The sequence below is a fragment of the Mesoplodon bidens genome (genome assembly GCF_964165515.1).
Source record: "Mesoplodon bidens genome assembly, chromosome: 2".
Classification (NCBI taxonomy): Eukaryota; Metazoa; Chordata; class Mammalia; order Artiodactyla; family Ziphiidae; genus Mesoplodon; species Mesoplodon bidens.
This window is the reverse complement of record NC_138177.1, coordinates 89,627,277-89,642,587: the sequence shown is the minus strand read 5'-3', so window position 1 is coordinate 89,642,587 and position 15,311 is coordinate 89,627,277. Positions and strand designations below refer to the sequence as shown.

Below are 15,311 nucleotides of genomic sequence, written 5' to 3'. Positions count from 1 at the left end.
AAGGGTTCCATATCACAAAAAATCAGACACTATTTTTCTAAGCCTCTGAGCAGGAAAAATGTGATAGCTAAGGCAAAAATAAACAAACTCTTATTTTTGTCTTATTCCTTCTATCCCCTCTCTCAGCTGCCTTTCTTCTTCCTTTTTCCTCCCTCTTTTGACCAGCTCTTTCTTGTGTTCTTACTTTTTTCCTCCCTTTTCTCATTCCTTCCTATTACCCAACTCTGTTTCTCTGTTGTATTTGCTGTATCCAATAATTGGTTAGTAATACTGTATTTATTCTCTTCCCTCTCTTTGTTGGCTTTTTCTCCATCTCAGTTACTTACTTATTTTCTTAGTTTCCTCCTTCTTTACTTCTCACCCTCTGTCTGACCTCCTTTCTGTCTCTTGGTCATCCCTCCTCCTTTCCTTTCTTTCCACTATCAAATTAGTTGTTATTAATCATTAGGTCCTATCATTCCTTTGTCACCAGATGTAGTTGTCATATTCTGTCTTAGTCTGTTCAGGCTGCTATAATAAAGTACCACAGATTTGGTAGCTTATAAACAACAGAAATTTATTCCTCACACTTCTGAAGGCTGGAAGCTGAGGTCTGGGTGCCAGCATGGTTTGGTTAGGGCCCTCTTCCAGGTTGCAGACTTCTCGCTGTGTCCTCATTTGGCAGGAGGGGAAGGGATCTCTCGGGGGTCTCTTTTATAAGGGCACTAATCCCACTCATGAGAGCACCACCCTAATGACCTAATTTTCTCCCAGAGGCCCTATTTCCTAAAACTGTCACTTGGACATTAGGATTTCAACGTAAGAATTTGGGGGGGGGGGACACAAACATTCACACCATAGTATCCTTCCTCCTTTCACTTCTCTTTTATCAAATCAGTATCATTAATCTCTGGGTCCTAACACTCCCATGTCACCAGATGCAGTTGACATTATTAATTCCTCTCAGGCCTCCTGAATCACCTAGCCCTCCAGCATTCACTCATCCTAATCTACAACCCTTTTTTTGAAGTTTCTCTTTTCCTCTTGCATATGTAAGGATTTATATTTATAGCTCCTCTCTTATCCTTCTCTAGTTTTTTACACTTGTCTGGAGAGTGAATAGAAAAGCATAAAGCTGGGTGTGGAATAGGTTGCTTTTTCATATCTGCTTAAGGGTGGAGGTATGAAGTTCACTGTAAAGAGGGGCCTCTTTATTGACCTATAAAAGAGGGTTTATTATGGGCTAGCAGGAGTAGGTCTGTAGAGGGGTTAAGTGGTAAGGGAAAAATGTTTTGTCCTAAAACTTTACAAAGTCAGGACAGCAAAAATACGTAGCAGTAGCTCTCTCTCTATTTTAAAGTTTCTAAAATTAGAATCATGGTATTTAAAAAAAAAAAAGCAATACTTATTGAGGTTTTGAATACCTGCATGAGTATAGGTCAAATTTCAGAACCAAGGGACTATAAAGTCATTAAATGTTAAATAAAGTACTATTCCATATGTGTAGAAGGACATGCCCACTGTTGAGTACATTGCCAGTTTGTGTAATTTTTCAGCTTTTCTCATTCGTTCCTTTATTGAAAATTTTTATCTCTAAAAAGAGACGAGGGGAATATAGATATTAGATGAAGTTTCTTAGAGACGATTGGGTCTAAAGTATTACTAGGAAGAATACTGGAAAGGATCTCAAAGGAAGAGAATATTACTCAGCTAAGGCTGAAGATCCTGGGTTCGGCAAAATTAATTGGAGTGCACTATGGTTAGTTTTGGTTTGTTTTGCTTAGATGGATGCACGAGTTTTGGGAATACACAAGTCTTAGGAATTTTTGTTTACAATTTCACCTGTGGTCCGAAATGCTTTGTGCGTGCTAGTTTATTGTCCTAATGACTATTTATAATACAATTGATTGCTCCCCTTCCCCCTTTACTTCTTCTTTACCCAGTATATGTTTTTCTTTAGTAGTTGCATTTTTATGATTATTTGGAAATCTCTTGAGGCAGATAAATATTAGATTTGAGGTGGGAAAATCATCCCATGAAACCTATGTTTATTTTTATAAAGTATCTGACAAGCAGTGCTAGGTAGAATAAAGCAAAGCAATCACAATTCTCAGCCCTTTCTGCCCTCTTTACCTCTCACATATCTTTGTTTTAAAAACCGTAACCAGGACTTCCCTGGTGGCGCAGTGGTTGAGAGTCCGCCTGCCGATGCAGGGGACATGAGTTCGTGCCCTGGCCTGGGAAGATCCCACATGCCATGGAGCGGCTGGGCCTGTGAGCCATGGCTGCTGAGCCTGCGCATCCGGAGACTGTGCTCCGCAACAGGAGAAGCCACAGCAGTGAGAGGCCCTCGTACCGCAAAAAACAGAAAACAAAAAAACCCGTAACCACTTACAAAGCTATGTCTGTGACTCACGAAGTTTTGATCAGATCTCTGTGTTACTTTCTTCTTCTCCTTCTGCCTTTCTTTCTCTCTCATTTAGAGGATTATTATACCTTTGGGGAACGTAGAGACTGAATTATTCCCTTAGGGGTTTATTTCCCTTACTAGATTTCCAGACTTCTTAAATGTTTCAGTCTCTTCTTCTTCCTGTTCCTCTGAGATGAAGAAGGAAAAAGAGGACAGTTTCCTTAAATTTGATTAATGTTTTACTCCCTTTGACATGTTTAGACTTTACCTCTTCTGTGCTAGTCTTTTCATTTCTTTTTTTTTTTTTTTTTTTTTTTTTTTTGTGGTACTTGGGCCTCTCACTGTTGTGGCCTGTCCCGTTGCGGAGCACAGGCTCTGGACGCACAGGCTCAGCAGCCATGGCTCACGGGCCCAGCTGCTCCGCGGCATGTGGGATCTTCCCGGACCGGGGCACGAACATGTGTCCCCTGCATCGGCAGGCGGACTCTCAACCACTGTGCCACCAGGGAAGCCCTTCATTTCTATTTTTATTGTAGGCTTCCTTTAACAGAATGAGGATGTGTTACATGTGCCTGTCTCACAGACAGATCAGTATTTTTCTGTCAAAAAAAAAAATCATGGGCTTCCCTGGTGGCACAGTGGTTGAGAATCCACCTGCCAATACAGGGGACACGGGTTCGAGCCCTGGTCCGGGAATATCCCACATGCCGCGGAGCAGCTGGGCCTGTGCGCCACAGCTACTGAACCTGCGCTCTAGAGCCCGCAAGCCACAACTACTGAAGCCCGTGTGGCTAGAGCCCGTGCTCCACAATAAGAGAAGCCACCACAATGAGAAGCCTGCGCATCGCAACAAAGAGTAGCCTCTGCTCGCCACAGCTAGAGAAAAGCCCGTGCGCAGCAACGAAGACCCAATGCAGCCAAAAATAAATAAATAAATAAATGTATTTTTAAAAAAAATCATATGAGTAACCAGGATGGGGATTTGTAGGACAATCAGAAGAGATCTTTTCAGGGGACGGTGGTGTGTGAAAAAGTGGTAGTGGGAGTGAAATCATTCCTCAACTCTGCTCTGCACTTCTAACTGTAGTGGAGAGAGAAGGGGGACAGACTTCATTGTAAATTCTCTCAGACTGCACTGCCAGGAAAGGCCTCTTTCATACCTCTTTTTTTTTTTTTTTTTTTTTGTGGTATGCGGGCCTCTCACTGTTGTGGCTTCTCCTGTTGCGGAGCACAGTCTCCAGACGCGCAGGCTCAGTGGCCATGGCTCACAGGCCCCACTGCTCCGCGGTATGTGGGATCTTCCCGGCCCGGGGCACGAACCCGCGTCCCCTGCATCGGCAGGCGGACTCTCAACCACTGCGCCACCAGGGAAGCCCCATACCTCTTTTAAGTAATATAACATATAATGTATATCTGTGTGTGTGTTAAAGAGACTCTTGTCAATTCTTTAAGAAATGGAGAATCATGTGTCTCTCTCCTTTAACTGCTTTCTTCAGGATGATGCCCGGCAATTATTTGTTTTAGCTGGCAGTGCGGAAGAAGGAGTCATGACTCCAGAATTAGCAGGAGTGATTAAACGGTTATGGCGAGACGGTGGGGTGCAGGCTTGCTTCAGCAGATCCAGGGAATATCAGCTCAATGATTCTGCTTCATAGTAAGTAATTTTTCTCTGTGAAATGAAAACAGAAAGTAACTTGGTGACCCTAGTGAAAGTTCAGTGCCCATTCTTAAGGAACAGACGCTCTTAGAATTCTGTAGGATCCCTTTATAAAGATTGTTTCAGTTTAGTGTTATAGAGCCCTTGGTCATTTTATATGATTTGGAGAAAAATATTTCCTCTTGGAGTGTAAATGGGAGACTTTGCATCATGAAAATAGCTCCGTGGTCATTTATAGTAAAGAAGTGAAAGAGCAGAGAAATCTATTGCATCTGAGTCCTGGATCTCTTCCAGCTCAGTAGGTTCCCTCTGCATAAGGACTTTGCATTGATTGCCAACTAGCAAGGGAAATTAATATGTGATATCCCGTTTATGCATACAACTCTCTGTGGCTGGGCTGCACTATGGATTTCTCTGGTACTAGTCACCACTTATAAATCTTTTGCCAGATCACAATAGTAGACTTTGTATAGAAAGAGAATGTTGAGTCTTGGGATGAAGTTGAAGCATCTATTTGTTAAGGAAATTCTCTAGTGTTACATAGTTTTAGAGAATTTGTATTGATAATTAATACTTCTGTTAAGCTCTTACATGTTGTCCTATATTGTTTCTTTTACAATATGTTTATTTATAAGACCTATATTCAGAATGTGTGGGGTTTTTTTCTTAACGTGCTTTTGGGGGGCTTGGTAAGTTCTTGTTACTTGTATCCATCTCCATACTAAATGAAGGCAGTTCTAAGCATTAAGGTATTTTCTCCAATATTATATTTTCCTGCTTTTCCTATTATTCTAGCTCAAATTATTATAAAAAGATGAAATGATATTTGAAGAACTTAGCTTACTTTTTAAATGAAAACTTGACTTTAGAAACGTTTCAGGATTCATGTCCATCTCAATAATATTTTCAGTTGCAGATGTTGGTAGTTTAAATAATTCTCCCAGTAGTCATCAAGCTAGATTGTAATTTTTTTTAACATACATTCAGTAAGCTCTGAATCCTCTAACTACACCTGAAGACACATGATTTATAGAGTTTTTTTTTTCATAATTGTTGATCTGAGGTTGACTGATTCCTTAACATGAATGATGGTACTTAGTTTTATAGAAGATCATTAAAAATTCAGTTATTATGGTATCACCTATTAAAAAAAATCTTTGGGAACCCTGAAATTGTGAAGAATTTAATTTAGCTTTGAAGCAGTTTTTAAATTATTCCACTGAACAAATGAAGTTTCTTTGGAGGTATTTGTTTTTGGCTTAGATAAAAAAAAAACAACCTGTAACTTTTCTGTTTCATGAAGGAAAACAGGAAATACTCATTCTTATTGAGCTAAGTAGTTCTTTTTAATTTTAGTAATTCAAACAGCATTTTCTAATGTCCTAGCAAATGTTTAAATGTACAGAAGACCCATTAAATGTCTGAGGGCTTTTGTTTTGGTTAGGTTTTTGTACTGTGCAGTGCACAGTTGATTTAGTATTAAGTTTCAGGAATCTTTATTAAGAATAGCATTCCATGTTTGTTTTTAATTGGCTTTCACAGTTTAATTTTGGTAGAATTAAAACCACTTTTGTGTAGTGTATATAAAACCTACTTTAATTGTCCTATGCTAGGTTCATTTTTTTCTCATTATCTTCTGTGATACTGAAGATCTGATTTGTTCTGCTACTTTAGTGACAGGTTCAGAACCTGCTTTTGGCAGGGAACTAGTTTAGTCTGTTGACTTGCTGTGCACATGGTTGGCTTCACTAAGTAAAAATAAATGTGTATTTTACTTACTTAGTTACCTAAATGATTTGGATAGAATATCCCAAACCAACTACATTCCAACTCAGCAAGATGTTTTGCGGACAAGAGTGAAGACCACAGGCATTGTGGAAACACATTTCACTTTCAAAGACCTGTACTTCAAGTAAGTCATTAGCCTTTTTCTAGATATGCCACACACAAATATCTTTCTTTTAGTTAGTATCTCTTAATCAGGGTAAAATTTCTGTAGGCAATATTCTTTGATTTAGAAACTTATAATTATATTCATCAGCCAGTATTTGACTGTTTAAACTGAATGGGGGCCCAGGCGTTTCTTCTTTCTCCAAATAGCATCAAGTATATTTTCCATTTGGAGGAACTTAAATTCAAAATTAATTGTAACTTACATATCAATAAAAGTAATCATATGGTTACCAATTTATGTTATTTTTAATTTTATTTGTAGCTGCTTTTTTATTGGAATCGCCAAAACATGTATTGAATGTTTGTTGTTTAGAAGGGTAACAACAATACTAAAAGGATAGAAAGCTAGTGTTTTGGTTTAGTTTATGTGGCTTTGTTCTGGCATCTTGATATTAAAACAGAAATGCTTTTCTCACCAGTGTCAATCCTTTCTTACTGGATCGCACTTCTCTCTCAGTTTACTGGAATGAAGCTAACACTGTCATGGCCTTTGACTGATTTGTGCACAGTATCATGCACAACTTAGTTCTTAATACAGTACAGAATGGAATATCGATCTAGGGATAGAGGTATTTTGTGGAGGTATGATATAATATAAACAATTATTGTTTTAGAGAGAGAAGATTCTAGTATTCTAATACAGAGGATTTTCTCATCAGCACTAGTAATTCTAGAATACGCTTCAGCTTGTCTCTGTGTTAATGGTCTTTTGTAAATAATAGAACTGTCTTTTTGGTTCTTGTTTTCTGCTTTTATGACCTTTGAGATTAGGAGTAAATTTACCCCCTTCAGTATATGATGTCCTTTTTAGCTACTTCATTATGCTTGTATGTAGAATGTGATATTCAGCATTGTTGCGTGCAAATGTAACTTTTAGTTCAGATTCTCTCAATTTTCTTTTCTCTGAAAAAAATTGCTTCATAGGTTTCGCAAAACCCACACAGAGTTTAGATACTACTACATACTAGTTGAGGTCTTGAAATCTTAATACACCAAAAGAGATTTGAAACCTGGTGCAGGAAAATAGCAGTTCAGCTGAATATTTTTAGAATAGAAGAGCTGCTTATCATAGTACTGATGAATTTATTTAACAAGAATAGCAGAGTCTCCATGGATTATCACCCATGAAACCATAAGAGTGAGATATCTCTTGGTGTGCTATAAGATTAGTAATCCATTCATAATTATATGTCATGACCTTTATTTATTTAGTGTGGGAACCTTTTTTGTTGATGTCATAGATTGATCTTCAGTTAGGTGATTCCTGTTGGTCATTTTATGTCAGGATCAATAGCCAGATATAATTAAGGTGCTGCACCCGCTTTATTGTTGGCATGTAGATATCTTGTTATGAAGTACTATCACTTCTTCCTTTTCCTCTTCTCTCTAGGCAAAACCACTATCCATTTATTCAAACATTTATTGAGCATCTCCTATATGCAAGGCATTGTGTAATTGCTTACTTGCCTCTCAGTTATGAGGTAATGTCTATAAAATGTTGATCTGTTAGTGAATGATACTGTAAATGTTAATATGTGTGAAAAGCCCACTTTGGGAACTTCACAATGTTCTGCCAGTTTTATGGACTTTATAGAAAGAAATGGTGGAGCAAATTCAAATTATGGTGTACCAGTGTGTGTCTGCTCTTGAAAGGTCTATGGTGAAATATGTGATGTTAGCTTTCTTAAAACCTATAATATGACCTTGTATTAGAGCCAACTTGTGATTGCCTCATTCCAGGTGTCAGGACTAAAGGTTGAAAAGAACTGGGGAAGATCAAAAGACCAAAAGAAAAAGTTGGGTCATGAAGAGATGAGATGACTGTTCTCTTTCAAACATACATTGAGGAATTACTCAACTGTGTCTTGTCTCTCTCAATCTCTAGGGAGAAAATTCTCTGGAAATAGATCCCTAGTCACTGTAGATCTGACACACTGAACCAGCTTGGCAGAGTTTAACCCTAAAACATTTTATCATTGTCAGCAAACATATATCTTTTTTTTTTTTTTTTTTTTTTTTTTGCGGTACACGGGCCTCTCACTGTTGTGACCTCTCCCGTTGTGGAGCACAGGCTCCGGACGCACAGGCTCAGCGGCCATGGCTCACGGGCCCAGCTGCTCTGCGGCATGTGGGATCTTCCCGGACCGAGGCACAAACCCGCATCCCCTGCATCAGCAGGCGGACTGTCAACCACTGCGCCACCAGGGAAGCCCCCAAACATATATCTTAAGAGTAGCTAACCATTTGTATGCATACCTCCTCAGACCCTAGTACCAGTTAAAAAACAAAGCCGTGCAGGTCCTCCTTTTACTATAGGTGGTAGATGAGGACACTGCTGACAGAAGTTCAGCAGTTGACTCAGGATATCAAGTAAGCACCCCAGAAGGGAGTAGTGGTCTAAAACTGATCTGAAGTGGAACATAAAATGTGTGAACCGTTGAGGCTTTGTTATTTTTAATTAGGTTAAATAAGACTTGGAGTTGGGAAATATTGGTTAAATTTTGTGTTTAGATATTGGGTTCTTAGAGTCCTACCATAAAATATAATTTACTTTTTTCTGTAATTAATCTCTAAAATGTTTTCCTTAAAGAAAAATGTATCTCAGTTAACCTCAATTAAAAAAAAAAGAAACAAAAAGTAAGGAAAACAAAGTTTTGAATCAGTAGAGTTATGGAAGCAGAATGCAAGTTGGGGATTTATTGTTCTTTTTTTTAGCTAGAGAGATAAACCATTTTGAGAGGTAGAGTAGTGTTGTGGGTACCAGGTTGGATGCTGGAGTTAGAGTTCCAGTCCCCATTTGTTAGTAGTGTTCCCTTGGGCAAATTATTTAACATATCTGTGCCTCAACTTCTTCATCTGTAAAATGGGAATAATAATAGTACTGACAGGAGTGTTATGAGGGTTAAATTAGCTAATGTACTTTAAGACGTTTAGTGTCTGGTAAATGTTAGTTATTGTTACTATCTTAAGTTGTGTTGTTCAGCTCTTCATTTTTCCTGTCTTTTTCCCCTCCTTCTTTTAATCCATTTCAGTGCTTACTCTACTGACTTTTGGCATGTTTGACACAAGCTTTGATAGTGAAGAGGCTCAACTGTTTATCTAAAATGAGAATTTTAATTGTTCCTAAATTTTATTTTCTCATATTGTTCTCTTTTACATTTAACCACAGATAATTATTCTGACTACATTTTATCTGCTCCTTGTTTGTCTTTTCTATTATAAATGGGGTTTTGAATATGCAATAGTGGGAAGTTCCCTAACCAGTTCAGTTGAGGGAGATGTGTGTGTGCATGACCGTGCTGAAATTGTGCTTTCTTTCCCCTTACTCAGGATGTTTGATGTCGGTGGCCAAAGATCAGAACGAAAAAAGTGGATTCACTGTTTTGAGGGAGTGACAGCAATTATCTTCTGCGTGGCCCTCAGTGATTATGACCTCGTTCTGGCTGAGGATGAGGAGATGGTATGTTGGAGCTTCTGGTAAATAAAAGGCCTGTCTAATGCAGCAGAAAACGGAAAATAACTCTTAGGAAGACTTTGTGCATCCATTTACTCATTGAACTAAAACTTAAAATCCTTAATTTTTCTCCTTGTCAGTGTGATTAGATTTCTCAAACTACTGATCCATGCCCTCTTAACCTTAGGAGATATGACGGCACATTGAGTATGTGGGCAGGATTCAGCCTCCTGTTAGCCAGTCCTTACTCCCACCTCTCAACCGCTGAGGATTATAAAAATGAGGACTGACGCAGCTTTTGTGTTATCCGTGTCTGACTTCTTTTCATGATTGTCCATCAGCGCTTTTAAAACTTCTTGGTCTGGGACTTCCCTGGCGGTCCAGTGGTTAGGACTCTGTGCTTCCACTGCAGGGGGGCATAGGTTCGATCCCTGGTCGAGGAACCAAGATCCTGCATGCCTCGTAGCACGCCCCCCCCCCAAAAAAAAAAACCTTTTTGGTCTGTTGTTCATTAACAGTTACTCTACTTTTACTTTTTTGCTACTGACCTATCATCCTGTGTTTCCTTTTTAGAATCGAATGCATGAAAGCATGAAACTGTTTGACAGCATTTGTAACAACAAATGGTTTACAGACACTTCGATCATTCTGTTCCTCAACAAGAAGGATCTTTTTGAGGAAAAAATAAAGAGGAGTCCATTAACTATCTGTTATCCAGAATACACAGGTAAGGGATCATGAAAGATTTTGTTGGAGGTATACATCTTGAATCAAAACTTTAGTGACCTTCCTACAGCTGTCTTTTGTTTTGAACATTGTGTGTATTTCCTTATGGAGAGTGTTCACTGGTAGTGGTATCAACATTAAGCATGTGATTAAGACCCCTTAAGTCTAAAGTGCTATTCCAGACATAATCGAGTTTACTGTGTTTATATTTCTGTCCTCCTCATTTTCTGAGGCAAATAAAGAATGGTAAAAATCAAAATTTGGTATAAATATATTCACAAAATACAAGAATAAGGTGCAGTTATTACACTCAAGAAACTGATGTTGTAGAAAGAGAGACACTTGAAGAATTTCATTTTAGTGTAAAATGTTCATTAATAGAAGAGCAGAAGAAGGGGTTACCTCAATGGGATCAGTGTAGTCTTTTTCTAGAGGAAATGGCACTTGGAGTGAGATAGTAAGAGGATGAACTACGAATCATCAGGCAGACGGGGGAATAAAAACATTTTAGGAAGAGGAAACAGCATATATGGAAATATGGAGTTAAAAATGACATGATTTTTTCTGAAACCTACGAGGAATTTGGTATTGCTGGAGCTTAAAGTGGTGGGGAAGAGTGGTTGGAGAAGTGGACAAGGATGCTCGTGGAGGGCATTGTATCCCATGCTGAGACAGTGGGGAACTCTTGAAGGATATTCATTGGGGTACATGATGTAGTAGAAACTGATTTAGAAAGATTATGTGATAGATGGCAATAAAGATAGATAGTAAGGGAGTTGAATTAGTGAGGACTCTCTTAGGATGCAAATAGAAACTTTTGATGAAGATACAGGGATATATCATAGAAGTCAAGGACAAGAATGCAGACAGTTCTCAAGAATGCAGTTAGAATTAGGAACCCTGCAAGCACTGTCAAGAACCCTGGAAGCACTTCTTTCCACATCTCTGTTCTCTCCTCTCTGTGTCTCTATATTCTTCTCTCTTTCCTTACCAACTTTCTCTGCTGCTCAGTTTATGTGATAAAAGATGGCCCTGCCACAGTTTCTGTATCTCCTCCATTTAAAAGATCAGGCTAGACTGGGATTGTTTGGCCCAAGGTTCAAATTCCTAAAAGAGATTCTGGCCAGGGTTAAGTCAGGCAGAAACCCTTAGTTCAATCAGATGAGGTTAGGGACACAAACATGAGTGCCAGGGCTATATCACTATGACCTTTAGATCAGAATTGAGTATTTCTAGGAGAGGGGACCTCTTGTTAGCTGAGCAGACACTGTAAGTGCTTTATATAGTAAGGTGAAAGGGTGTAGCTAGGGTAAGGAAGTGGGACGAGTCAAAGGTACCCTGAGTTCTGTCTTAATTGGGTCCTGGTACTGTGATCTGAATTCATATTTAGGGATGTTGGTTTTGAAGTATCTACGGAACATCCTGATGGAGATATCTAACAGATAGTTATATATGTGGCCTTGGAGCTTGGGGAGAGGTTACAGGTTAGTAACAGATACTGATTTGGGGTCATGTGTAAATACAACATGGAAATGGATGAGATGACCTAGAGTGATGATATAGAATGAGGAGAGAAAAGAATAGAATGAGAGCGGATACCAGCCTCTATTGGCAGGAGAAAAAGAAAGGTTTGTATAGGATACAAAGAGAAGAATCTGGAAAGCCAAAGTATCAAAAACTAAGAGGAGAGTTTAAATAGTGAGGAGTGGTCAACAATGTCATATGCAGGTAAGTAAATACATTTTGAAATAATGGCCTCTGGAGTTAGCAATCAGGAGACCATTGACTGTTATGGAGAGCATTATCAGTGGGATGATGAGAGTAGAGCCAGGACCAGTGAGTTACTGAGTGGGAAGTGAAGAAATGAAGACAAGTGTAGCCTCCTCTTGAGCAGCTTAGATTACAGGGGAAGGAGAGATCTTTAAACGTTTATGGGCTTAGAGGTAAGATCCTACAGCAAAAGAGAAGTTACAAAAAGTGGATGTAATTGATGGAGCAAGATTTGTAAGCAGGTGGGAAAAGAAGGAATCAAAAGTCTAGGTAGGATGAATGGATAAACAAATTGGTATATCTGTACAATGAAGTATTATTTAGCTATAAAAAGGACCAAAGTACTGATAATGCCACAACTTTGATGAACCTTATAAACTTTATACTAAATGGAAGAAGTCAAACAGAATAGGCTACATTTGTGTGATTCCTTTTATATGATATATCCCAAATAGGCAAATCCACAGAGACAGAAAGCAGATTGGTTGTTGGTTATTAGGAAACTGGCACAAGGGGAATTGAGGAATGATTACTTAATGGGAATGGGGTGTTTTTCTAGGGTGGTGGAAAAGTTTGAAACTAGAGAGAGGTGGTGATTGTATAGCATGTGACTGCACTAAATGCCACTGTATTGTAAATTTATTGCATGTTATGTGAATTTCACTTCAACTTAAAAAAAAAAGAGCATAGATAGAGCAGCTGAATTTTGAATCAAAAGGAAGACATCTCTAAGACCAAAGGTACAAATAAGTGCAGATATAGATAACTTTTTGAGTGAGGTGGTGGGTTAAAAAGTTGAGATGGGGCTTCCCTGGTGGCGCAGTGGTTGAGAGTCCGCCTGCCGATGCAGGGGACGTGGGTTCGTGCCCTGGTCCGGGAAGATCCCACATGCCGCAGAGTGGCGGGGCCCGTGAGCCATGGCCGCTGAGCCTGCGCGTCCGGAGCCAGTGCTCCGCAACGGGAGAGGCCACAACAGTGAGGGGCCCGCGTATCGCAAAAAAAAAAAAAAAAAAAAAAAAAAATCATTCCAATTTTAACGGAGCTTAGCCTCAGAGCCTTAGGGCAATAGTTTAAATAACCAAAGGTAAACCAGTAGATGCAAAAGGGAAAGGGGCCTGAACTGTATACGTTTAAATGGTGAATTTTATGGTATGTGAATTTTACCCTAATAAATCTGTTATTTCTTCAAAGAGGGGGACCTGAAAGTTAAACCCTATTTCAACAACATTGGTAATTAACACTCTTAATCGCCTGCTTCCTACACAATCTTGTCTACTTGTGAATCTTTAGAACAGCCTTAGAAACTGTCTGCAGAGCCAGGGAAACTCAACAAAGACAGCATACACAGTTATTCCTGTGAACTAGGGGCTATTTTCAGTGACATTAAGCATGACAAAAATATATCAACAAATAAGTATATAAAGACGACTAAATAACAAAGAAAGGCTTAAGAAAGAAATGACTATTATTTAAACAGACTGTTTAAAGAACGGAAGGAGGACAGCTTGGTAGGTGCTTGAAATAGATTTACTGAGATGTGCAGAACCTCTGTAAATTAAAGGAGACAGATGTTTGAAACACATAACACCAGATTTTTGTCTGGTAGGAACAGATACTGATACTTGGGAAATCAGGACTGTGAGAATCCTTAAGAGTGAAGTCAATGAAAGATAGGCTTGGAAGTTCACCCTACCCCCCGCCACCCAAAAATAAATGGACATGATATTGAGGACTCTTTGCTGTGTGTGAAGATTCCCAGCTGAAACATTAATGTCAATCCTTTACTTGTCTTAAGTAAGATTGTTCTCCCATTCTAACACTTGGATACTTTCCATCAACTTACCCAACTCTCACCTCCCTCCTCCCTCTGAACAGATGACAACATTTCCAAATTCCCTAAGAAAACAGAGGCCACGGGGCTTTAAACTACATTTCAACTTTTTTTTTTTTTTTTTTTTTTTTGCGGTACATGGGCCTGTCACTGCTGTGGCCTCTCCCATTGCGGAGCACAGGCTCCGGACGCACAGGCTCAGAGGCCATGGCCCACGGGCCCCGCTGCTCCGCGGCATGTGGGATCTTCCCGGACCGGGGCACGAACTCATGTCCCCTGCATCGGCAGGCGGACTCTCAACCACTGCGCCACCAGGGAAGCCCTGGAATGATTTTGAAAAGAAGCATAACTTCCCCTTTTGAATTGTTTATTTCAGCATCACTCCAAGGAGCACAAGCTCTCTGACCTTTTAAACAGTTATGTTCTTCTAGAAATGCATCTTCCTACTTCCCTAGTTTCCTTTTATGCTTTCTAGATTTTTTAGCTAAAAAGTCTAAGTAAAAGGGAAAGAAACTTAAAGTTTTGTTTTCCTGGATCTTTGTGATAATTTTATTTTACTTATAATGAGATTCTGCACTCAAGAAACATGTAATGATTGTAGAAAAATAGAAATCTGTTTATTTCAATTGTGTTATATTTCCTCTCTCCATAAGTAAATTGTGATGGCCTGACTTAGTTGAGTCCAAGCAACTGTTTTAATTTGAACTGAGAATATTGGGTGTCTGCCTCAGGTTCCAATACATATGAAGAAGCAGCTGCTTACATTCAGTGCCAGTTTGAAGATCTGAACAGAAGAAAAGATACCAAGGAGATCTACACCCACTTCACCTGTGCCACAGACACCAAGAATGTGCAGTTTGTTTTTGATGCTGTTACAGATGTCATCATTAAAAACAACTTAAAGGAATGTGGACTTTATTGAAGAGTGTGGATGTTAAATAAAAGGTAAAACCTTGAACAGCTTAATTATAGTGCTGTACTGATGTCTCTTGACTTTGTAAACTTTTTCTAATTACAAATGTTCTTCTTTCCTAGTTATTACAGTGTGGAGTGTTGAGACCAGACTTCTTTTGCTGTCTCATTGGGCAGCTGCAAGCATGAACGGGACCAGGGAATGGCAGCGGCATGCAGAATTTTAGTACTCTTTAGCACAATCTTCTGTATTAGGGAACTCTTAATTGACATGAGATGCTAAAGTCAGACATTGGAATTGGAACAACTGTAAAGTATGATTTGATCATCAAGACATCACTTGGATTTCACAATCTCAAATGTTTAGGGCAGATGTCAAGTTGAGGTGCTGCATTCCAGAACTTCAATATGTAGCTTACTCTTTTTTTTTCCTTCTTGACAAACCACCAGTAGTTCATTTTTTTTAAGTTGTTTTTTTTTTTTTTTTTTTATCAAGGGAAGAGTAACTTCACTAAGTTTTATTTCTTTGTGAAAGAATCTTTATTAAAACACACACAGCCTTAACTATGCACATGATGTGACCAGATCATCTTGAAAATTTTCCTCTTAGTAGGAACTC

General features: G+C 39.0%; 1 protein-coding gene across 1 annotated transcript in view; it reads left to right on the top strand.

Annotated features, from left to right (window-relative positions):
• Positions 1-15,268, top strand: part of GNAI3 (G protein subunit alpha i3) — a 37,538-nt gene extending 22,270 nt beyond the window's left edge. The window contains exons 4-9 of the mRNA XM_081222675.1: positions 3,886-4,043; positions 5,830-5,958; positions 9,330-9,459; positions 10,027-10,180; positions 14,512-14,725; positions 14,816-15,268. Of these exons, the coding sequence (XP_081078801.1) occupies positions 3,886-4,043; positions 5,830-5,958; positions 9,330-9,459; positions 10,027-10,180; positions 14,512-14,702 (762 nt within the window). The 3' untranslated portion in view covers positions 14,703-14,725; positions 14,816-15,268. The remainder of the gene's footprint in view (positions 1-3,885; positions 4,044-5,829; positions 5,959-9,329; positions 9,460-10,026; positions 10,181-14,511; positions 14,726-14,815) is intronic.
• The last annotated feature ends 43 nt before the right edge of the window (positions 15,269-15,311 follow it).